The following is a 23,268-nucleotide window of genomic DNA, read 5'->3' as shown; positions in this document are numbered from 1 at the left end:
CTGATGCGTAAGGAGTTACCTCAGGATTCCCTCCTTCAGGGAGGTGATGCATAAGGAGTTACCTCAGGATTCCCTCCTTCAGGGAGGCGATGCAATAAGGAGTTACCTCAGGATTCTGAGCAGGACTCTCGCCTCTAGCTGACCGCATGCTAATATAAGAGCAAAACCGGCCTGAGGTCTGAAAACGCTGGAAAATCCTTCCTACTCGGAGCACAAGGGATAAAAAAAGGGTGTCGCCAACGGGCCCTCAGTCCCTTGCTCCTCGCTGACACTGGGGCGCAGCGGCCAGGCACGACCTGACGTTTCCAAAACCAAAACTCCATCCCTCCCTCCGAGCACCTTGACCTCCAGAGACCTTCGGGATCGGAGGAGGAGGAGGAGGAGGAGGAGGAGAAGGGCGGGAAGCCGCCGCGCAGGCGCACAGCGCCACCTGCCGCCGGCGCAGGGCCAGGCCCGGCCCGGCCCGGCGCGTCGCGTCCCTCGGCCGCCGGCGTCCCGTGGCGCTGGCCCTTTAAGGAGGGAGGAAGGGCGCCGGGCCCTGACGCCGCAGCGGCGGGAAGCGGGAAGCGGCCTGCTGGGTGGGCCGGTGATGGCGGCGGCGGCCCCGGTGGGTGCCGCGCACTTCGGGTGGGTGGAAAGCCGGGGTTCCGCGCTGTGGAGGCCTGTGGGTGGCTGTGGGTGAAGCGGGCGGCGGCCTTTCCCGCCCCGGGAGAGGAGCAGGCGGGCCCTCGGTGTAGAGGCTGCGCGGGGAAACCCGAGCTCCCCGGGAACGGTGGCCGCTAGTAGTTCATATTATTCAAAATAAAAGGAGTGAATCTTTAAGCTCTCCTCGGCAGACCGCCTGCCCTGGGATGTGAAAAGGGTTTTTCTTTCCTCCTGACCAGCCGGGTCCCTCTTTGGAAGCCGGCGGCCCTCCTGAGGACAGGACCCGCGCTGGCGCAACCGAAGGCGACGAGGCCTGGCTGCTGAGGCGGGAGAGCAGAGTTCAGACCCCCGCTTTGGTGGGAGTGGGAAAGGTTTAACACCTGCAAAACCTGCGCTTCCTGCCTCCGGAGTGCCTTTTAAGTTAAACTGAGTGGAGGGACCTTCCCCTTCAAACCGCAGAAGCAAAGGTGAGAAGAGTCCGGGTCACGACAGAGCGTGAGGGTGGCCTGCTGACCACAGGGGCTGCTTAACAGGAGACAGATCTAGAGCCAAAGCTTGGTTCTGATTTTTTTTTTTTTTTTTTCCTGCGCAAGGGTTTTAATGGAAGATATATTCATTGTTTAATTGAATGTAGTGGCCACAGATTGCTTTTTCTGAGGAACTTTGTGAGTTGAGGTTGGAGCTACTGGATGCAGCCTCGAAGGGGACTGGGGAGAGGATTCCAGGGAAGCTCAGTGCTGTTTGAGGGGACTGCTTTTGGACGTACACAAAGAAGGAGCTTTAAGGAGTCTAGGGAACTTAAGGGGAAACCCTTGTTTCCTGTCATATGTAGGTATTTCTAGTCTGAGGTTGCACTTGAACAAGGTGGTGTTGGGATCACAGCTTTGGACTCAGAGGACCGTAGAGCCATGGAAACAATCAAGAACTCAACTCCTCTTGAAAAACGGGGAGGTGGGAAGTTTGCAAGATGTATGAGAGATGGGATACCACTGTTTCTCTCTGAATCTGCTCGGAGAACCCAAATAAATATCTCTATCTCAGTGATGCTAGAAATGGCCTCTCAGCTTAAGGAGAGAGGTTGGTCACGTGGCTTTTCTTCACACTTAATCCAGGCTTGCTCACTGGCCTATTAGTTGTCCCTAAGGCACTTTGGTGGTAGGAGCATCTATAAACACTGCAAAATGCCATCAAAGTAAAGCCAGTTGTGCCTTGTGCGTGATAGACTAAATAATCTCTTGAGCTGTCTTCCATGTCTAGGCATCTGTGAGTCAAAGAATTGGATTTATGTACTAGTGGTTAGTTATACCAGTACTCATGTGTTTGTGTATTCGTTATGTTTTTTCCCAGTTAGGGTTGTTCCCCTGCTGTAACGTTATCAATATACCACCTTGAAGGGACCACTAGAAGTATGTCAGTGCAAAGATACCATATGCTGATTAATTTCCCTTAATTGGTATAGTTTACAAGTTGTATTGGTATGAACCCCTTTTTGTCAGCATAACTAATTATAACATGAAAATGGTACACTAATTGTATCCTTACAATTGAAATGTTATGTTTTATATAAACAAAATTTAAGAACTCGTGCTTCTGGATCCCCTGCCAAAAAATGTTTTCCTCATGCCTTAATTTCCCACGTAAAGGGAGAAGCTTGCCAGGCAAAGTAGCAGTTATAATGAGAACATTACTTTACATCTTGTCTCACTTTTTGTCTTGCCTCAAATAGAGTCAAGATGTACATCTGTCATCTCTTACAAATATGACAAGGTTATATCAAGAACAGGGGAGGATCCCCTGAAAGGTTTATTCTGCACAGATGCAGCTTTCTGGGATTCCCTGGAGGCGTACTGACCAAAGAAGGTTTTTTATTTGATGATAATGGTAGGAAAAGATTTGGATCCTGCTGTTAACCTGACTTGGCATGGAGATTTACTCCCCAGGCTTATTGAGATTATAAACTTTCTAGCCTGTACATTACCTCTGCACTGGCCTGTTCGCTAAAGCAGTGCTTTTACTAGCACAAAAATCAATAAACCAAAAAAGTTGTAAAGAGCCCCAAAACTCCCAATAGATAAGCACAAACCTGAGAGTTGGAGTAAGAAATAAATTAGTTATCTGTGTGACTGCAACAGTTTGGGGTTCTTTGGTTTTTTTTCTCTAGGCCAGGATCAAGCAAGAGAGGGTCAGTGAGTGTTTTGTTAATGTTCCTTTTCTCAATGCCTGGTGAAAGCATTTTTCACCTGCTCTTTCTGTTTTCTTTTTTACTGGCCAGCAAACACATGAGCAATGCTGCCTCCTATAAAGTCTCTTTCTGCCTATGTGCATTTAAATCTGTAACAAACATCACAGCGTTCTTAAGCCTTATCTATCTCTCTATAGCTATAGACTACTTTTAAAAAGTCTTAACATAAACATACAGCATATAAAATTTGTATCAAGACCCCATCAACTCTGCTGCTTAATTAGCTCCACTCTGCAGTCCACAATTTCCTCTTGGACGTCAGTGAGATCTTAGTCAGACCCATCTATGCTTGCTGAACAGACAGAGATCTGAAGCCAAACAAAAGTTACTTAAATATCTGATGCATTGAGGATGCTGCTAATTCTCACTGGAGTTTGAGCTTCTTGGGCAAAAAGACAGAACTGCAAAGATTTTGCATGTCTGCCCTCCTGGCATATGACCCAGTAGGAGCAGTCCACACTGGTTATAGTGAATTCTAGGATCCACACATCTCCAGTCATGATTAAATTTGTCACATGTGAAAAATCCACCTTCCTCCTGCTTTCCCCATGATAAATAGAGCAGTAAATTTGTCCAAAAAAACTTCTGGAAGTAAACAGTATAAGCACACACACTCTGGAGAACAGACTGTGCAGAGCATGAACAAAAGAAATGGCCTGTCTGTCTATGGTAAAACATGTCTCCGGCTGTCTAAGAACACATATCATTTCTCTGTGTCCTACAGAAAATTATGGAAGTGGTTCTTGTATATGTGCCTTGATACCTATTTGATGAGAGTATAAGGCATTCAAAGAAGTAAGTGCAGCCTTAGTACCTGCATATTTTTTAGGCAGAGTAATCCAAGTACTGGTTGGGAAGCAAAGTCTTTCTGAGTGGAGCAAACAGACTAACCTGAAAATGTGCTAAAAATTCACAGTGTTTGTGCCTGGCTGAATTCACATTATTTCATATTGCTACATGGCTAGAAAACAGGAATTTACCATATGGGTGAGTCAGGAAGTCTTGAAGCTGCTAGCACCTGACTGAAGGACTAATTTGCACTGTAAACTGTAATCAAAAGGGCAAAACTGAAATCACCTCTGCGTGAAAGTGTGAAACAAGGCACCTATTTGTAAATTCTTGTGACGGAACTCCCAGCAAGTGCCCTGGAAAAGAAAACTTTTTAAGGGTTGAGTGACAGTGGACTTCTTTGCTTTATCAGCTATGCTGGAAATAACCTCTTTTTGGTGTTTTCTTGTGCTCACTGTTCACAATAGCTGGGATAACTTGAGGAACGTGTCTTTCAGAGGAAATGGGCATGGCTGTAAGAAGGTGTGTGGGGCTATGTGCATGAGAAAGTTATATCTATAGTTGGTACAGGTCTTTATTTATTTCAGGCTTTCTTGAAGCTGATGCTCTTTACCCCATACCCTCCACCCCTCCAGTAGTTTTGTGTTTTCTTTTCTTTTTTGAAGGTTTTGCTTTACTTATTATGGAGTCTTCAACTTGAGCTCAGTCCTAACAAACTGAGAGCCTCAGTTATGCTTTACTAGAAAGAATTCTCTTCCCCAAGTATATAAATACTGAACATCTTGCTGGTCACAGAGGAAAGTAGGCACTGGCTGTCACAGCAAGGACATCGTAACATGCAACCCCACGTAGTGGGGGCTGAGTATTTCCTTACAGTACCAACTTTGCTTTCTGTAAGGAGATAAATCACTGGAGCTGTATTTATTTCTTTAAGGATTATGTCAAGTTGCAGTGTCTTATTTCCTGAAACACTGTTAGCCTCTCCTCGTATATTTCCACAAAATCTTGGTGTTCCTATTTTTAGACTCTGTTGGAAAGTGTTGCGCTAAGTTTAGATTGTGCTTAACCAAGCTGATACTTTCAATGGTAAGATGTGTGGCTCCCCATAACTTTTCTTAAAGGACAACTTAAAAGGAATCATCATCACTTATATATTAATAGAGCCTTACTGACTTATTCTCCCCCCCTATGGATATTAGTCTAACAAATCTATTAATAAGGAGCTACAAATTGGAAGGAAGACAAAATCAGTTCAGAGCAGGGGGTAACCTATGGCCATAGCATGCTTATTTATTGCGGCTATACCAGAACAGAGATTTAGTGAAATCAGACTTCAGGTGTGGTTTTCCCTGTTTTGGCATGGAATAACTGTAATCCAGAACTGATGTTCACTTCAGCAAACACTTCAGCATTACCTCCTCTCCAGTAAGTCCCTGTAACTGTGCTGTGAGAAGAGCAACAAGCTTGCACTGCCTTCCTTTAATTTCTAGGCCATTTTACTTATAGAATGTTAGAATGGCATCATGGATGGTGATGTGATAAGCTTTGTACTCTGCTTAGGAAAGCCTGTTGGAAGAGAAGGAGAAGAAAGAGCAATGAGGGGGATTGAGCAGAAAACCAGATATGAACATAGATACATTTTGGGGGGAAGGAAAGGAAGAACTAGTGACACTGTAGTTCTCCCTCCTGTCAGGTTGGTTGTTCTGTTACACAGCAAAGGCATGCACCATTGGCTGTGCCTCTGCAACCAGACATGGAGATGGCCTCTACTATGCATGCTTGGGCAGCTTGCTTTTACTTTCTTCTGTCATTCAGTCTTACTGTGTGATCCACTTAGCTGGGCTTTTACAACTGAGTCACTCTAAACAGCTGAGGTGCTGAAACAAGAATTCCCTGCAGCTAGTAAGTGATACTGCCAGTCACCGGGGCTGTACAGGTCCGATGTGTCCACTAGAGGACAGTGGTATACACCGGTTAATGCCTTCTTGCAGCATTCCTGTGTGAAGCTGTTAAATTTTCAACTAATTTGAGATTCTTCGTTATGAAATGCTGTCATATCCAGAGCTGGCTGCCTGCCATATTCAAGTAAGGATTACTTGGGTTAGATTTTAAGTGTTGGTTTCCCAGCTTTGTTAAATCATGCATCTTATCAATAGATGGCTTTTTGAGGTTCATCTTGTGTTCATAAAGCCTTTCACCTAAGGAAGGATTTTGATTTGCTTGTCTGTATTACTCTTTTCTTCTGACACACCCTGTTCAAACATTCCCTACAACTGTTCAGAAAACACGCTCACTCACATCTATGACCACCTAGGCTGTTTATCCTACTGCGACAGGGAATCCACATAAGCTGTCATTAAAAAGCAGGGCTTGGGGCCTGCTATATGACCCATAGCTAGAGGGAAGCCTGTGTGCTGCAGTGATCTCAGTTTCTTCAGAGCAGGGAGAGCATAGCAATACCAGCACAATCCCCCCAGCCTGAAGGGAGGAGTTGCTGCAACAAGTCAAGGTTTAATTCAATCAAGTGATCTTTGGGAGAGGTAATGCAGGTAAAAGTTCCAAATGACCACGCTTGGTGAAATTGCATTCCTGGGCTAATTTGTTATGCTGAACCCAAAGTAACCCACCTCAAAGGAAGAGCAGGGAGGCAGCCAGCAGGTGACCTAAACATGCCTTCAGGGCAATAACATGAAGGAACTGGAGGGAGAGAGTTGTTCAGCTGGGGATTAACTAGCAAGTAATAAGGTTCTCCTGTTTCATTTATTACCTGAGCAATTAGGCAACAGATAATTTTTCTGAAGGAGCTGAGTATATTCCTGGTGCTGTAATGTATTTAAATTTACATCACACTAAACAGTGCAAAATAACTTGGCATTTACCAGGCTATGAACTCAGTGGCTCCCACCCTTCTATTAGAGAGCGCTCCTTCCCGTAGAGAATCAAGCTGTGAATATTTTAATAGGTCATCGTCATCAACAGTGTATACTGCAGGAAAATCTTGGCAGGTAAAAGAAACAAGGGTTTAATTGGAGAGGATTAAAGGCGTGTCAATGTTGGTTTTATCTGACAGCCTTTCAAATCAAAGTCTATGTCTGTTCTAGGCAGTTTGTTTCTTACATAGTTTCTCTAGTTTATCAGTGACTCAGAAATACATGAGTCTCCTGTGGAGTATTAAGAGGGGCTTAACCTATGCATTGTAAAGACTTGTGCTAATGAGGTTTGAAGCAAAGAAAATCAGATTACTTATCGGTGCCACTACTTTGCCACTGACCCTGACAATTTAATGGTGATTTATTATTTCTGGCATGCCTTCCAGGGCTGTTAGCAGAATGCTCTGAGCAGAACTGCCCTGAAGTTTTTAGGAGTCCCCAGAGAACTGCACTGAGAGCCATTTCCCCACATCCATATCATGTATCAGTCACAGGCAGCATGGAGAAACACTCTTATAGCACTATCTAACCTGCACCTTTCTTTTACTGCAGTTATTTCCTTAGTATGGCATTCAAATCTGTGTGCTGTACCTTTCGCTGTGACACGTGGGCCAACCTCACGCACGTCCTGCAGCATTCTGGGCTTGACTTGGCAGGTTTCTGCTGAGTGTGCTAGTTCAGTGTTTGCTTCGTAATCAAGCATGTGTGGGTAGCTGTGTTCTTTTCAGAAGGGCTATGCATGTGCTTAAAGTAAGTATGTGTTTTAAGTACCTTGCGGCTTCCAGCCAAAATGGCAAACGCTTGGGCAGAATTCAGTTCTAAACAAGCTGTTCTAAAAGACTTCTTCAGTACATACCAGCCAGCCAGATATTTGACATGTTACTAGGACATGGTGCTGCTTCAAAGATTTTCAAGGAAAAGAAAAAAAGCCAGTGGTAGCACTGGGTATGATTTGAGTCACTTGAGGTCACAAATTTGCCTGTCATTATTATGAAGGGATTAGTGCCCTAGACTTTTATATCCTCAAGAGATTCTTCATCCTGTTGTTGGTATGCTAGAAAGAAGTGAGTTCTCACTCATGCTTCATATGTCTGCTTGGAGGGGAGGCAGACACCTTGTCATAGTTGTCATATCAGGCATCTTGCTAAGATGGTGTACAGGGCCAAACCAATGAGCTTACTTTGTCATAAAACCACAGTCGAGACAGACGTTGGTTTATCCCAGAACTGCTTCTGTGCATTTGCTATCTGACATAAAGATACAGTTCTTTTAATTGCATATGAGCTTTCTGGAAGTACTAGACGCTTTGTGAGAGAGTGCATCTTAGGACTTGACTGCTTGGTGGTTTAGACTAAAGGTGTGAAGCACATGCATAAACTAAAAGCTTATAACATTTACCATTAACTTTCTTTCTTCAGAAGGAAAATGGCTTTACTTTGTTACATAGCAAACTTTAGTTCTCAGTAGGAGCATTCACTCTGAAATGTGTACGTTCATTAACTTCACACCTTGATTTAGTGACCTTAACTTTCCCAAGTGCTGCTATTTAGACAAGCTCTCAGGACAAATTATGTTCCCAGTGAAATAAAACTTGGTACAGCTGATATCAGTGACTTGTAAGCTGGGAGTAAAATGGAAGGCATCAGAAATTCATCTGTGCCTTGCAGGCAGTATCATATGCTTTTCAACTGGCATAGCCAAAAACCTGTTTGTACATAGATATCATTCCTTCCCAGTGGTAGTCACTGAACAGATTCTGCTCTACATGCCAATGGTCTATAAGACAGCAGGTGTTTCTATATCTAACGTACTTCAGCTCTGAACCCAGGGCTGTTATTTTGACTTGGAATCAGGACACATTCATTCCAAAGTGTATGATCCTCACTGCCATAAATACTCTTTTTTGTTGTTGTTGTTCTTAGTGTTTTGCATTATTTTAAAGAAAAGATCACCATGATGGCCTTGTCTATTTGATTCAAGTGACTTTCCATACTCTACCTCTATGGGGTTAATTATTTCCCCTTTTTAAAAAGGATTGATAACAAAAAATTGCATATAAGGTTCTGGACTGAATCTCATTCAGGCAGGTGGTGTCTTGGTATTGCTACTGACTACCTACAGAAAAAGACAAATTTAGGTATGTTTGGGGGACTTACCTGGTAATCCTAAAATGCAGGGTTCAAAAAGCAGACTTCTTAGTTGAGTTTGTATATAGTTTGAAGAATCCCAGTTGTAATAAACAGGGAGAAATAGGTAGCTTGTATATCCCTTATATCTAACTGAAAAATCTGAAAGCACTTTAGTTAATTAAATTCTCTCAAGCATCCCTCTGAGGTAGGGAAAATACGTGATATCTAAGGGTTACATCATTTTTGAAAAAATGTAGTTGCCTAAGGTATTCACGAGTTGGATTTATTTATTAAACCAGTATCCAGCCCCATTTATGTTACATCTGAAGAACTCTCTGTACTACTGAAATGCCAGGAATGGCAGTGGAAAGGCTGATGGTGAAGGAATGATGGGGTAAGGGAGATTATTCCCAAAATTAAGTTTCAGGATTTAACAGGTTAGGGTTTTCTGAACTGGGTGTCTGTTATGAAGCCTCTCTAACCTCTGAGGATCTTGGGGCTCCCTGTTCTTCTGGAACATTAGATGACAAGTCATCACAACTCTGCTTCACCTTGCCCCTAATTCACCTTAGCAGCATATGTCTCTAAGGATTCAGTTTCACCACATAGGGTGAGCAGAAATAGCAGCTTACTGTCATTGAAAGAGGGAAATACAGGTCCCTTATCTCAGCCCTCCCTTTCTCCTGGTTGTGCAGTTTTGCCTCTTACCTTGTACTACTGTTAGCAGTTGTTGGATTCCTCTGCAAGCCAATTTAGTTCCCTAAAACAAGAGGAAAAAAAGACATTGGAAGGAGAAAAAAAGGGTAGTTATTTTATTTGTTACTACATTAGTAACTAGTGTGATGCAGTAAGAGCGAAACCACAGACCAAGGTGTTTGATGTTGGATACCAGCTGCCTACTCTCTGTTTTGGGATGTTTCAGCTTACCTCTGGTCCTAACATGTAGACTGCATGGCCATTAGTTGGGCATTCAGGTTAGAGTGTATTAGGTGTGCTTCTGGAGCACACCTTTCAGTTTAGTTTCATCTGAAACTGTTGGGTTTGTGTGCTTTAAGACTGCTCCATGATGCAAACCAAGCGCGGTAAGCGGGGCCAGTCAGGCAATTTGTTCCAGAAGAAAACACCTAGGCTGAGCTAAAACATAAATAGAGACGTGGCCTTAGCGAACTGAATCAGCTCTGCCAGGGAAGGGTATGGCTGCAAAGCTAGAAGAGTGGGAATGACCTGCTGTCCTTTGGCAGGCTGCATATCTGCTCAGCTATGAGCACACACAACCTAACAGCTGAGATATTGCCCAAATCCAAGTTCTCAGTGCACACCTCCCTAACAGCTTGATGCCAGCTCTACTTCACTTAAAAAAGCTGACAGGTTTGCAGCAGAAAACTGCACGTCATGAAAAGTGTGAGGGCTTTTAGCTAAAAACTTGAGTTTTCTTGCTAACTGCACAAGAAAACGGTGCAAGTGAGTAAAGATATTGAACTTGCAAACAAGCCATCACATTTCATTCATGGATGGGTGCAATTTTGAGGCATGTATACGGTTAGCTGTGTTTGATCTGATCGTGCATACATACCAAAATCAGTCCTAAAAGCATACTTGCCACACCATGCTTTTTGAAAAACTCAGGGTGTGACTCTCAACTAAAGTGGTATTATGAAGGGTAAGCTCCCAAATGTAAATCAATAGCCAAGATTTTAAACAAGTCATCTTGTAAGCACCAAAGCTGATGAAGCACGGCTTCCTATGTTTTGTATCTCATGACTGATAGTTACACCTTTGTAATGGGTGTCTGAAGTCTTTCAGACAGATGGACAGTAGCTTTCCTATTTGCAGATTCTCTGATTTATAGAAATATATGGGTATCTTCCATGAGGATAAAGCAGAGTCTCCCTGTTCAGCCTATTTTCATAAAAGTGATAGGACCTAAACTTTTTTAAAGGTACCTCTTCCTCTGTCCTGTTCGGCTCAAATGGACCAACACTCTGTCTAGGCACAGGGTGATTATGTCAGCCTATTTCCATAGGAAGCCAGATAAGAACAGGGAGCCAGGGTTAAGCTTCCAAAACTCTATTCGAAGGTGAACCAGAAGCAAAGAAAAGGATGTAGTAAATCAGTGCAACACATACCTTTCTGGTACCTGCCTCCTGAGTGGGGTCCCAGACCCTTTCACAGCTCTGTTTGTAGTTTGTGGGAGGAGACAGGCATTGCAGAGCTGGATTGGGATTCTGCACAGCAGATAGGGAGTTGTTTCCTGGGAAGCACTTGGGGAGTATAGGCCTCAATTGAGGACAGGGTTTTGCCATATCACAGCTATGTTCTTCATTACCTAAATTATTTTACTGATCAAGTTCCAAATTAATAGGTGAACTTTATAGTTAGGCTACCAGGCTGCAATTTCTAAACATGTCTAAGGAATTTGGAAATGTAACTGGGACATGGGAAACCAACTTGATTTGGGAGAAAAGATTTACTAATCAAGGTCTGCAATAGTCAATTTTCCATTGGATTTTAGTTTGCATAGCCAGGTATCCCACATCAGTTTAATCTTCTTGTGGGCATGTTCCTAGTATTGCATTTTGGAGCTGAAAGATTTTGTGTTTCTTGTAGGTAGCTTAAAGATGGATGCTGCCAAAGAAGTTCAGCCCACAGGAGAGTTCACATGTCAGCTATGTGGCTTAACAGCTCCATACACGTACTATGGGCAGAAGCCACCAAACACACGCTCTATTGTGTAAGTACAGTCTTTTATATTACAGACTTCATTTATGCTATGAGCATTAGAAGCCTTGTATTGTGGAATGACATGCACTGCATGAACCCAATAACATGCCATATTGCCTCTGAATATGAGGCTTGGTACTTAAAGTGACCTTTTTCCAAAGGGGAGAAATGTTAAAAATTGTCCGCATTGATAGGAAAGACAAAAAATCAACTTTCCCATCCTGCTTCAATACAATGCAAAAATTTCTATTTAACCTATTTCCTAACCCCACTATTTACCTATACCATTGTTTTCTTACTAGAATACTGTTGACTGTCAGCCTAGCATTTCTGGGAATAGCCCTTTCCTCACAGCTGTGTCATCTGGGCAACATGTAAACACCGCATGAATTAAATATGTATGGTAAAAACAGTTTTTAAGAGCTGTTTGACATGACATGGAGTTTTGAACAGCAGTGCTTTTTTGCATGAATTAGACAATTCTTTGGCAGACTGTATGCTATTGAAGTAATGTGGAAATTTAGTACATATTTACATTTTGGTAGACCAAAGCCTTTTTCATCTCCGTTAAGTAGGGATGGTTTGACCAGAAACTATGCAGTTACAACTTTGTCTGCAGACATTAAACTCCCCATAAAAGAAAGCACTTTTAGCTTTAAATCTGTAGCTCTGTTGAGGCCATCCTGGTCAATGAAGCCATCCGGCAAACATGGTCAGGAACTTACTGAAACTGGAAGTCAGGCATGTACTCAGCATTTCACCCCACTAGGACTGCTCGGTTTCTTATAAAATGGAAACAGCTGTTGACCACCACACCTGCCTGGGCTGTTTTCCTTGGGCAGCTGTATTTTTATCATTCCAAATCCCATGGTGCTACTGTTTTTCCCTCTTCTACTCAGCAGAACAATGGCCCACTTTTGATCAGGTCCATTCCTAAAGAGCCTGAATCAAAGCTGATTTAGGTTATCCAAGCTCAGTGTTAACATCTTGGCTTTATTTGGATTGCTGACACTCAAAAAGCAAAACAAGAATGCTGAAGCACAACACTTCTGTACATGCAAATAAGAAATAGCTTTACACACTATCTTTATTGGCTTGCTTTCTGGCCTACTCACGTGTCCTAAATGCAATGCTGCAGGAAACATATGCCAGACATGAAGGCTTGTACGGTGGCCAGGTCTCTACTCTGATGATGACTACATTAAGACTGTGAATCTTGCAAGGGAAACTTTGCAAAGGTAATCCAGTCTTTGTACACTAGCAGACTTGTTGACAAGGTGATCTGCCATGTTAAGATGCCTGATCTTTCCTAACAGCGGAAGCCTTGAGCCATATAATTTTTTGGTTTGAGTGGAGAGCAAAAGGAAAAAAATACACTCACAGACGCACATGTGCTTCTTTGTGTGTATGTAGACAAGGAGAAGGCAGTATGAGTTAAGAGAATACCTTTTAAATATATATTGTACTCCATATTACTACAGAATCCAAGTTTAAGTCCAAGAATAAGCCAGCCTTGCAGGGTGCCCTGTGCAGACACCCAACTGACTTCTGTAATACTTTGCCTGGAGCTCCTTAGTCTTTCCCAAGCAGGTTGCCAAATTATTAAATGCACTCCCTTAATACCCTGGAGCAAACAGTACAGTCTGTGACATAAAGTAAGCATATTGCAGGTCATGGCAATGCTGTGCCAGTAGCTCCTGCTTTCAAGAGGTGGGAACCTTAGCTTTACAGCAGTGACATAACTAAGAGCAATAAAAACTTTTAATTTTATACTCAAATGCACACAGCTTTAGAAGAGAACTTCTAATTAAAAGCTGTGCAACTGAAATGGTAACTTGACAAGGTACTGAAGCTGGCCATGCTAAGGAGTGCTTGTCATAAAAATGGAAGATAAAAAAATACTTTAAGGTAGAGCACTCAGAAAAACCTAGTAAGATAACATTGAGAGGATCACCCGTTGCCGTAATTTTGGAAGATAGAAAGTGCAGTATAGGACTGAAGGCAGCCACAGTGTATGAAGAGGAAGGGAGATGCATAGCTGCTACATTGCTTCATGTACAACACCAGGCCAAGCAAATCAAGTAGAAAGGGCTGATACTTTTTCAGCCTCTACAATCTCCCCACTTCGACTCCCCCCTACTGTGAAATCTACCCTTAAAAGCCTGAAATTATTCTCTTATAGGCTTTTGGAAGAAAGCTATGTCATGAAGGATCCTTTCACTCCTGACAAGGACAAATTCCTCATCCTTGGGTCTCACTGCAGTTTGTGTAGAAGATCAGTGTGCGTTGGTACAGTAAGTAACGAGCAAAACAAGCTTCTTGAATCATTTCTTTTTGTTCCAGTCCTGGTGACATGTTAGAGAAAGACCAAACAGCAAAAACCTAAACAGCCTATTTTTAAGGCAAGCTAATTGTATGTTCTTGTGGATTCCCCAGATAAAGCTCATTTTGTATTAAATGAAAATGATCAGCAACTTTAAGTGTTCTGTTTACAGATAAGCACAGCCCAGCCTTACAAACACGAGTGCTCTTTTCCACTTCCCTAGCGCAAGGAAATGCAAGGGAGATCACATACCACTTCAAGACCTTTAAGGTTCAATAGATCCATGCTATACCAGCAGTAGTTTGGTTTTTTTTCTGTAAAGGAAATATAAATGTCCATGGATTGTTAGGTTTGCATCCACAGCACAGGGCTGCCATCCTATTTGCAAAAGCTAATGTGGAACTTGAGCAGGGAGGAGAGTTGTGCAATGCCATGATAGCTCTCTGAAAAAGAATGAATTTGAGTAGCAGCTGGTAGGCAACCTTAAAACTATGAAATCTGAGTGCGGTCTAGAAAGGTGGCATAAAATTACAGTTGTCTTAATTCCTTCTACTCAGTGCAGAACTGGCCCCTTTGTTTGCTGTGAGTTCAAAGGAAAAATGAAGACAAGTTATTACACAATTGTCGGTGTCCGGAGGCTGTACTGTGCTGCTTTGAGGCAGTACAGTGAACTGAGGAAACTTAGGTTCCACTCCTTTCCCTCAGCAAGCCAGTTCTGTGGTTGAGAGAGACTCGGGACTCATGCAGCAGTCAGGACTCATGCATGACTCAACCCATGGGGAGATATCACCTGATTGATTGTTTACATGGACAACAGCATGTATTTGTTACAGCAGACACCATTGCCCTAATATTAGCCAGATCCTGGCCTTCTCTTTCAAAGTGGTTGTTTGCTATCCTAGAGTAACGTGCCTAAATCTAGAGTGCGGCTAATAGCATGAGCTATTAGCAAGAGCACACCTTGTTCTTAAGTGTCAGCTTTAGCAGTTTTCAAATTCAACCTTTTCAGCCCATTCTGTAATCGCAGTGGTTCGGGGCCAGCTCCAGTAACATGATCCTTACTGCAAGTAGCTAGTAGAGGGAGTTTTAAAACAGACCTGCTTAAGACTTGGTGAAGATGCAGTATTTTTCTTCATATTTGGTGACCAGCTATAGTTCTGGTGGGACAAAGTAACACCTCTGACCTCCTCAGAGCATGAGGTGTGATAATCTGAGCAACTGAGACAGCTCATATGCCAATGCCAGACAGTTTCTGTGTGGGGACTTGAGGAAATTCTCTTGAGCAAAACAAAGGCTCAAATTACACTGACAAAATTTAGAAGGTTAGACAGAGACAGCCAAAAGGAAAGTGGCACACTTGGACAAGTTTAGCTGCTCTTCTGACTTGCAGGGAGTTAGGACCAAGGATGGATTTGGTCCAATGTCCTCAGAGGAGCGTGCAATAGCACCTTTCTCCTGATTAGGTTTGTTTCCTATTTCTGAATTCTCTTCTGTCATTTAAATGAATGAAAATCACAAAAAGGTCAGACTAGGGATCGCAACTGAGATTTTTTTTTTTTTTTTTCCTTTCTGGAACTACCTGAGGACTATGTGGGAGTCAGATGAAGTGCCAGTGCTCTCTGGTTACATCTTTGATAGCGGGGCTCAAGTTTCCAGAGCAAAGTAGCTCAAGGCAGTTGTGTGGAGACAAAGCTCATACGTGAGCAAGATCTTCCTCGTGACAATGGCCCTGTCTTGGCTGGTAGTTGACTAACTCCCACGCATAGCCAGAGGAAGAGGCAAGTGCAGCTAGTCAGATAGTTTGGACTTACGAGCTTGATTCCTGCCCTGACATGTCAGGTTTATCCCTCCTTTTTAACAGCAGAGGATTAGCAACTCAGACACATTTTGGGCAAACTTGAGCACATTTAGCTATTTTCATTCCCAAATGAAGCGTCTTGAATTTATGAAGGATTCAACAGATATTTCCAAGTCTGGCAGTTACATCTGTCGGAAATACAGCATTTCAGCCTCTCAGTATCTTTCCACACAGTGTGCATTTCTGAATGAAGGTGGGGCTTTTTCTTTTAAAAGATTTATTAATTGTTTCAGTTTATCTAGGGCATGGCAGTGTAAAGAAAGAGGATATTAGCAGTGAGCTAATAGAAGTCTCTTCTAATCTTTTTAACATTCCTGCCTATTGTGGAAATATGTCAATCATTTACTTCTTGTTATCTGAGACTTCAAGATTCCCCTGATGGTATCACTCAAAGCAAAACCTTGATTGTAAATAATTAGAATAAATTTCTTACCAAACTGGCCAGGCCAGATAGTGAATCACACATATGACTATGGTTTCAAAATGTATTTAGCAATACTGCTTAGGTAACATTGAAAGAGATCTGCAGAAATGATAATTAGTACTTTAAACACCCACACCACAAAGTAGGTAAACACATACTATTCCTCTTTCATGTAGGGAAAATTAAAAATCCAGAGGAGTAAAAACTTATCCAAGGCAGCAGAGAGCTGAAGTTAGGATAATATCTCTGTGGATTGGTTTTGGTGCGGGCTTGTGCTTGACCGAAGTAGATCAACTCAGCCCTGCACTGACTGTTTCCATAATGTTACAACATAAGAATTGAAGCTGAAGAAAATCATGCTTTCTTGGGCCTCTTTAGCAGTGAAGCTGGACCAATTCGCTGTGAAGTTTTCAGTGACTTCAGTGCTTTCGTTTTTATGTTAATTGAAAATAGTACTAGACTAACCTGTGGCAAAATTAAGACTTTTCTGACCTTCAATTTGGCAAAGGGATTGGATTTAATTTGCTAGCTTTTGTATCTAAGGAGACTTAGATAGCATGAGACAACCCATGCTAGCTGAAGTGTCGTTCTTTTCAGTTGCTGTGCCAATAAGAGTCAGGACTTAGCAACTGCTTAATATAATGCTTGTAAACTAACTTCTTCAAATATGCTCTTAAGTCGCACTCAGTTAATTTACTCTAGTCAGCTTGCAGCGTACATCACCCTACTGAACCAACCTTCAGTACAGTGTATTAGTAAGTGCCATTATTTCTGTTCCAACTGGAAATAATTCTAATTATTACCTGTAATATCGTAAAACAGATCAAAACCTCACAAAAAGGAAGATAATAAAAATACTTTTTAGGAAGGTCAAGTGCCCTTCTTCCTGTTTCCCTTTCAGAAAAGGCGAAAGGAAATTATATAATCTGACCATATGAGTCATTTAAAACTGTTATTTCTTTTTTATTGGAACACTTACTAAACATAGGAAAAGAAAAGAGGTGGGTTTTGGAGAAGAAAGGAGGAAAGGAAGCAAGTTTTATCCCTTACTGCGCACCTCAGTAGAAGGTGACTAAACACTGACCTTGGACGTGATAGTGGGTATTAAGTGATAAAAGTAGTACTACAGCTACTTTCCACTCAACTTCCAGTCGTGCGCGGCCAATCCTGGATATGCTTAGGCAGAACCTTTCCTTTACATAGTTTCCTTTACAAGTGTGATAAAGATACTATCCCTGTATATATTACTTTCAGACATGATCCATGTCAAAACAAAAATAAACTCTGGCAGCATACTTTGGCCGCTCAGTTTTGCCTGAATTGGACTATTAAGTTTGAGATGGAAATGGCCCCCTCCTGCCTTGGTCACAGAAAGGGTGAAACATATTAAAGAATTATCCGATTTAACACAGAACCCTATCAGGATAATGGTGAAAGAAGGGCTTGACTATATGTAATAAGTGTAATTTGTAGAGCTTTAAAACAACAACTAGGCTGAATAATCCCATGACGGGGTGGAGGACTAAGGGTACATGGAAACAGCGCCCAGATGTGCAATGGTTGATATCCATGATTTGCCTAAGTCCCACTGGCCAAAATCAGCAAAAGTTGGCAACTCATTTCAGCTAAAATAATGCAAGTTGAGCACCTGTATATATCTGTGAGGAGCTGCGTCTCAACGTCGGAGTTCCCCATCCGCAGAACAGGGGGAAAAGCCTCTCCCGTCCTTTGCCACTGCCAGGTGGTGCAGTGTCCATCACTGTGGAGGCGTGAACTTAACCTGGAGGCGGGGGGAGCTGTGTGCCATTTTGCAATACAAACAAGAATAGCAGGGCCAACTTAAACTCTAATCTTCCCTTTTTAATTGGCAGCTTAAAGTATTAAGGATACCAAGAGACAAAAAACAATAGGCTCTGGAGGTTGTGCAACTGAAATCCAGTTTCAGGGCTTTTCAGATACCAAGGCCTCACACTAGCTCTGACTATGAAGGTGCCTGGCAGTTAGTGCAGAAAAGGACAATAGATGAAGAGAAGCTGTTCCTTGGGCTTGAAAGTCACACAGAAGTAGGCTGATTGTGATTTTGATATAATCATCTGCTGAATCTACTGCTGAAGTCCAGACAGGGACGTGGGAAACAAAAGCAAGAACAGAAACACATAAATAGCCAAGCCAACCCCCAGAGAAAGGCCAGCCACAAACGACCATGGCAAGAGGAAAACTTTGCTATTTTTAGTTAAAATGCATGGAATCCATTACTCCCCAAAAGATGTCCTGATCCATCTAAACTAATGTCTTTATTCATGCTTAAATCCCCAAGAATAATCCATCAGCAATACCAGCTCCAGCTTACCCATTAAATCCTATTTGGAATTTAGTGATCAGCACGCCAGGATAACCATGGACTTCAGTCTCACTGCAGGGCAGAGGAATAATGCATTAATAAGCTTCTCTTCCAGTTGTCCAAACTCTACTGCAAATAGATTAAAACATTCTATCAGTTTTGCTTCTTCCTATTCAATAACTAATATCTGGTTAGAGCTAACTGGTTGAAAAATAAATATTGGGTCTGTAACACTTGCTAACCAAAGCAGCTGTGAACGAAACATGTCAGATCATAGTGTCATTCCATTTTGAGGGCAGGGAAAATACCTTCTTTGTGCACACAGCTTTTGTACTTTGCCATCATGAATTCAGAGAAGAGACATCAGCTCAGGCTTTAGTACCATGTGTGTTTTTAGGTCTTAATCAGCGAGTACCTTTATTCAAGGTAAAGGTGGTTAATGGATGAAGTCTCAGTTGAATTGTCTCAGCTGAATTAAATTCATTTCGCTATTCTGGTTATTGGACACCTCTCTGATATTGACAGAATATTTATACTTTTCAGTATTCTTCTAGGGCAATAGAAGCACACACATTAATAGAAAGAAGAGTAGGTTTTAGGGGAGTTACAGAAGAAAATGCAGCTGAAGTCTGTGACAGCCTACAGCCCCTTGCCTACATTCTTTGTATTTGTGTTGGAGATTGGCGAGGAAGAGCGTTCTGAGACTTCAAGTCTCACATACCAGTGCAGGAACGTGGAAGATCCTCCCAGGAGGGAGAAATCTTTGTAAGCTTAGACTTAGCTTTAGAGGAAAACTTCACTATTTAGGTAAAACCCATGGAATCCATTACTCCCAGAAAGATGTCCTGATCCATCCGTACTGATGCCTTTATTCATGTTTAACTCTCCAAGAATAATCCATCAGCAACACCAGCTCCAGCTTACCCATTAAATCCTGTTTGGAGTTTAGTGATCACGCCAGAAGAACCATGAATGGTGCTCGAAGGAGAAGCCAGTTGTAAGGAAATGTGCTACTGTGTTCTGTAGCAGTGAGCTGATGAAGGTCACTTCTTTAAAAGGAGCAACATGATTGTTGATTTGGTTAGTGATTGTTACAAACCCAGTATTTATTTTTCACCCAGTTAGTTCTAACCAGATGTTAGAATTACTGAACAGAAAGAAGCAAAATTCCTGGAATATTTCAATCTAGAAGAAGAATTTAATTTATAAGAATTCTAAATATAAATGTGGTTTAATAAGACTAGAACTTAAAGAGTTCCATTTTGTGTATCCCGCTAATAATGTTATTTTTTTTTTACAGGAATGTAGTCTGTTCTACTCCAAAAGGTTCTGCCTCCCCTGTGTGAATGAAAACCTAAAGGCCTTTCCTTTGGAAATACAAGAAGATATGGATAAAAGGAAGCCCCAACAAAAATCCTTCCCCTGTAAAAAAAAGGATTCAAGAACATAAATACTTGAAGGACCAAAAGAGACAGTTCTTTGGCTGGGGTTTTTCCTCTCTCCTTTTGGAGACTATCATGTTGCTCCTTTTAAAGAAGTGACCTTCATCAGCTCACTACTACAGCACACAGTAACACATTTCCTTACAATTGGCTTGGCTTCAAACACCATCATGCAGTGATTGCAGTGGGAGCAGTATGGCCTTAAGGTGTTGAAGAGCCAGAAAGAAAGGCAGACAAGCCTGTTGTTACCATGTAAAATGCATGTAGTAAAAAAACTAAACAGTGTATAGCATAGGAACCATGTCCAAATTTTCACATTTGTTATTTTAATGTTCTGTGTTGTTCTTGACACTCCTACAGTGTTATGAAAATCCAAGACAGATTTGTCTGGCTTAATTTAGTATACATCCAGGAAAGTCAGTACACACCAATTGTTAACCTGACAGTGCTGTCCTGATAACATTACAGTAGGCAAGGAATTCAAAGCTTTATTTTTAAGTCTAAAATAAGAATGTTATGAGAAAATGTCACAGATAGCCACAGAAATATCTAGATTCTTCAAGAGTATATTCTCAATACTATCACAGCATTAAGACTTCTGAAGGTAGGTGTTCTTATAGTAAAATACCAATATAATAGAAAAAAACGAAAACAAAAAAGATGATGCTTACAGGTCACTTTCCACGCAATCTTCCAGCCCATGTCAATACAGCAACAGGAGAGGACCCTTAGTATGTATAGTTTATGCTTTAAGAGTAAAGATGACTTCCTTTTCACTGTCATGTCAGTTAGTTAATCTGGAAATAGAAAAGTTCAGTTAATAAGCTCAATTCTTTGCAGAACTGGACAGTTAAACTGTAGCTAGAATAGGGATTTCAGAAACATAGTCAAAAAAGGGTAAAAAATTGTTAGAGAAACAGCAGTTTGTTTAGCTCTAAAATTAGCTTCACAATTATGTGTTGACTTTGTCTTAATTACAAGGAAGATTTAGGTGGCATTTGTGTAAAACCACTTAGTCACACACCTAAGGATATGTCTAGAATGATCCCTAATCACCAAATCATGTTATTTACTCAAGCTTTTGTTGGTCATTGGTTCAGAACCTGTTAATGCCTTGATTAATATCTCCTCTTTTCTCAACTCTTCCATCCATATCATTTGTCATATGTCAACATCTAAACTTGATAATTTTAATAGAATGAACCATGTGTCTGTTATTGAAATAATGTTGATTTCTTTTGAGTTATATTTATTTCTTTTAAGACATTTGAGTGTCCTAAAATCGATCTTTTTTTTCTTTCTGAACATAGTATACTGGTGTCCTCTGTTGAGGACTAGAATTTCTTGCAGTTACTAGAGGAGCAATAATGGACCCATTAGCATCCTTTTCAAGCTCTAGGTGCTTTATGACATAAAATACATATACATCTTTGTGGGGAAGAAAGATATGTGTTAGAAGTCAACATTTCAGATTCCTTTTTGCAGTAAGGAGACTATGCTTTGAAAGAAAGTGATATTGAACTTATTTAAAGTGGGTGGTATTAAATTTCAGTTCCATGTTAGACACACCAACTTTAAAAGCTCTAGTGTATCTATCTGTCTGCTCTGTACAAAGAACAGAGGCATATCCTGTGCTAAAACCACAACTGTAAAGAAAATGAGAGATGCTAAAATCACAGCACTTTTCCATCTTAAAATTGTAGTCTTATAATCAAGCTGACAAAAAGCAACTTAGTTATGTGAGATCACATATTATGTTTATACCAGTAAATGTCTTTCTAAAAACATTTTATTTCCTGTATTTCACAATGTTTGCAACAGATTTTAAAGGCCTGGCTAATGCAGTGCCCATCTAAATGAGAATGTGCTTTTCAGTTTTATGATAGGCAAGTCTGTCTTGGGACTGGGAGATGCACCCACTGACATGCTGGGAAGGATGTAGTGTCTCCGAGCTGTTTTCCCTCCTGTTCAGCCTCCTCTGTGCCCTTTAAGAAAAATGCAGTTAACTAACTAACAACTCATTTATTCAAAATCATTACCTTTGCCAACATGCCATGATAGAAGAATCATTTAAAGCCCTCAGAAACGACCCTACCTTTAAGTACTACTTAAGTTGAGCCAGAGAGGGAGTAGACTCAGTATTAAAAGGGAGCAGAATTTTAACTACAGAATTTTTAATCTGGCCCAGTACAGCTTATTTATTTATCTTGAGTACAACAGAAAAAGCCAAGTTAAGAATACTCTGCTTCACAGTTACCTGGTTGCACATACCTTGCAGAAGTGAAGTGTGCCGTTCACATACAAGTGAAGAAAAGCATACTTCCAGCAAGTACCACAAAGTGGTTTAGTAGCCCAGGGCCATTGGATGTGTTCTGTCATCTCTGGTCCATGCTTCAGGGAAAGGCGGCTGACCTCTGCGCAATTTGATATTTCCTGGAATGGCGAAGGATTATTACCTGTGCCCAGGTGTTAAAACTTACGTATTCCATATTCTCATATTCCCGCTGAACATAAACATTATGGTCTCTGTACCACAATGTTTTGGTATATATGTGTTTCACAGACCAAATGCCATCATGTCCAAACCTACCAGCCATCAGGCCTACTCGCTCCGAGTGCTTTCTGCTGCTCAAAATGAGGCCTTCGGTGCTCCTGAGCACAGCTGATGCAGAAATGCAATTCTTTATCCTCTGCTGTAATTTTCACTTCAGCACTCTTTTACCAGCTTAATAAATCCCCGGATTCTTGAAACAAAACAATTATGGGTGACATACCCTCCCAACCAATTTAATTGCAGCCACGCTCATCGAATGAGTTAGTATGCTACACTTCATGTAGAAGTGCATTCAATGTTTGTTGCATTCAGCACGTCTCAAGCTGGTCGTACAGTCAACGAGAATGGAAGGACACAGCAGGATGGTGGGTCAGCAGACAAACTGATGAAATATATATATAAAAAAATAGATATTATATATGCAATGTATATATGTATGTTACACATTCCTAATTTAGACGGTGCGTCTAACAGTAGTAAATCTATAAGCATCATCACTTTAAAGATGCTTCAAATATCATTCCACCTTTAAAATGTCCTTGCAAGACACACATTCTATTATGCGGTAAATGTAATACAATTTGTTAACAGATATTTGATGCTAACCCCCAGAAAATCTGCGCACCAATCCCACCAAAGGTTGCTTGTCCACTCCTGTTCACTACTAAAAAATCAGCATGATTACTCCCTGGTATAAAGTTAAGCAGCTAAAAGTGTTTTCTGGAGCAGGGCTTTGTGTCCTAAATTAAGGCAAATCAGGTTAAGGCAAAATCATTCAAGTTCTTAATTACAGTAGAGCAGCACAAAACACACGTTCATGGCACTGTTACTATCGCTGAAGGAGCAATGGGTGTCCCCGTTCCCAGGTGC

General features: G+C 41.5%; 1 protein-coding gene across 1 annotated transcript; it reads left to right on the top strand.

The window, feature by feature from the left end:
- Nucleotides 1-587: 587 nt before the first annotated feature.
- On the top strand, nt 588-21,080 carry CDPF1 (cysteine rich DPF motif domain containing 1). The gene is made up of 4 exons (XM_049822394.1): nt 588-1,112; nt 11,343-11,466; nt 13,639-13,750; nt 19,703-21,080. The coding sequence occupies exons 2-4, from the start codon at nt 11,354-11,356 to the stop codon at nt 19,850-19,852; spliced, it is 375 nt and encodes a 124-aa protein (XP_049678351.1). The 5' UTR covers nt 588-1,112; nt 11,343-11,353; the 3' UTR covers nt 19,853-21,080.
- Nucleotides 21,081-23,268: the final 2,188 nt, after the last annotated feature.

The sequence above is a fragment of the Accipiter gentilis genome, chromosome 18 (genome assembly GCF_929443795.1).
Source record: "Accipiter gentilis chromosome 18, bAccGen1.1, whole genome shotgun sequence".
Taxonomy (NCBI): domain Eukaryota; kingdom Metazoa; phylum Chordata; class Aves; order Accipitriformes; family Accipitridae; genus Astur; species Astur gentilis.
This window is presented reverse-complemented; position numbering and strand designations above follow the sequence as displayed.

What these genes read in the sequence shown, in the direction of transcription:
- CDPF1 (XM_049822394.1), top strand. Translation starts at nt 11,354, where the DNA reads ATGGATGCTGCCAAAGAAGTTCAGCCCACAGGAGAGTTCACATGTCAG. An exon ending in CCAAACACACGCTCTATTGT is followed by an intron (nt 11,467 to 13,638) that starts GTAAGTACAGTC and finishes ATTCTCTTATAG; the next exon opens with GCTTTTGGAAGAAAGCTATG. An exon ending in GATCAGTGTGCGTTGGTACA is followed by an intron (nt 13,751 to 19,702) that starts GTAAGTAACGAG and finishes TTTTTTTTACAG; the next exon opens with GAATGTAGTCTGTTCTACTC.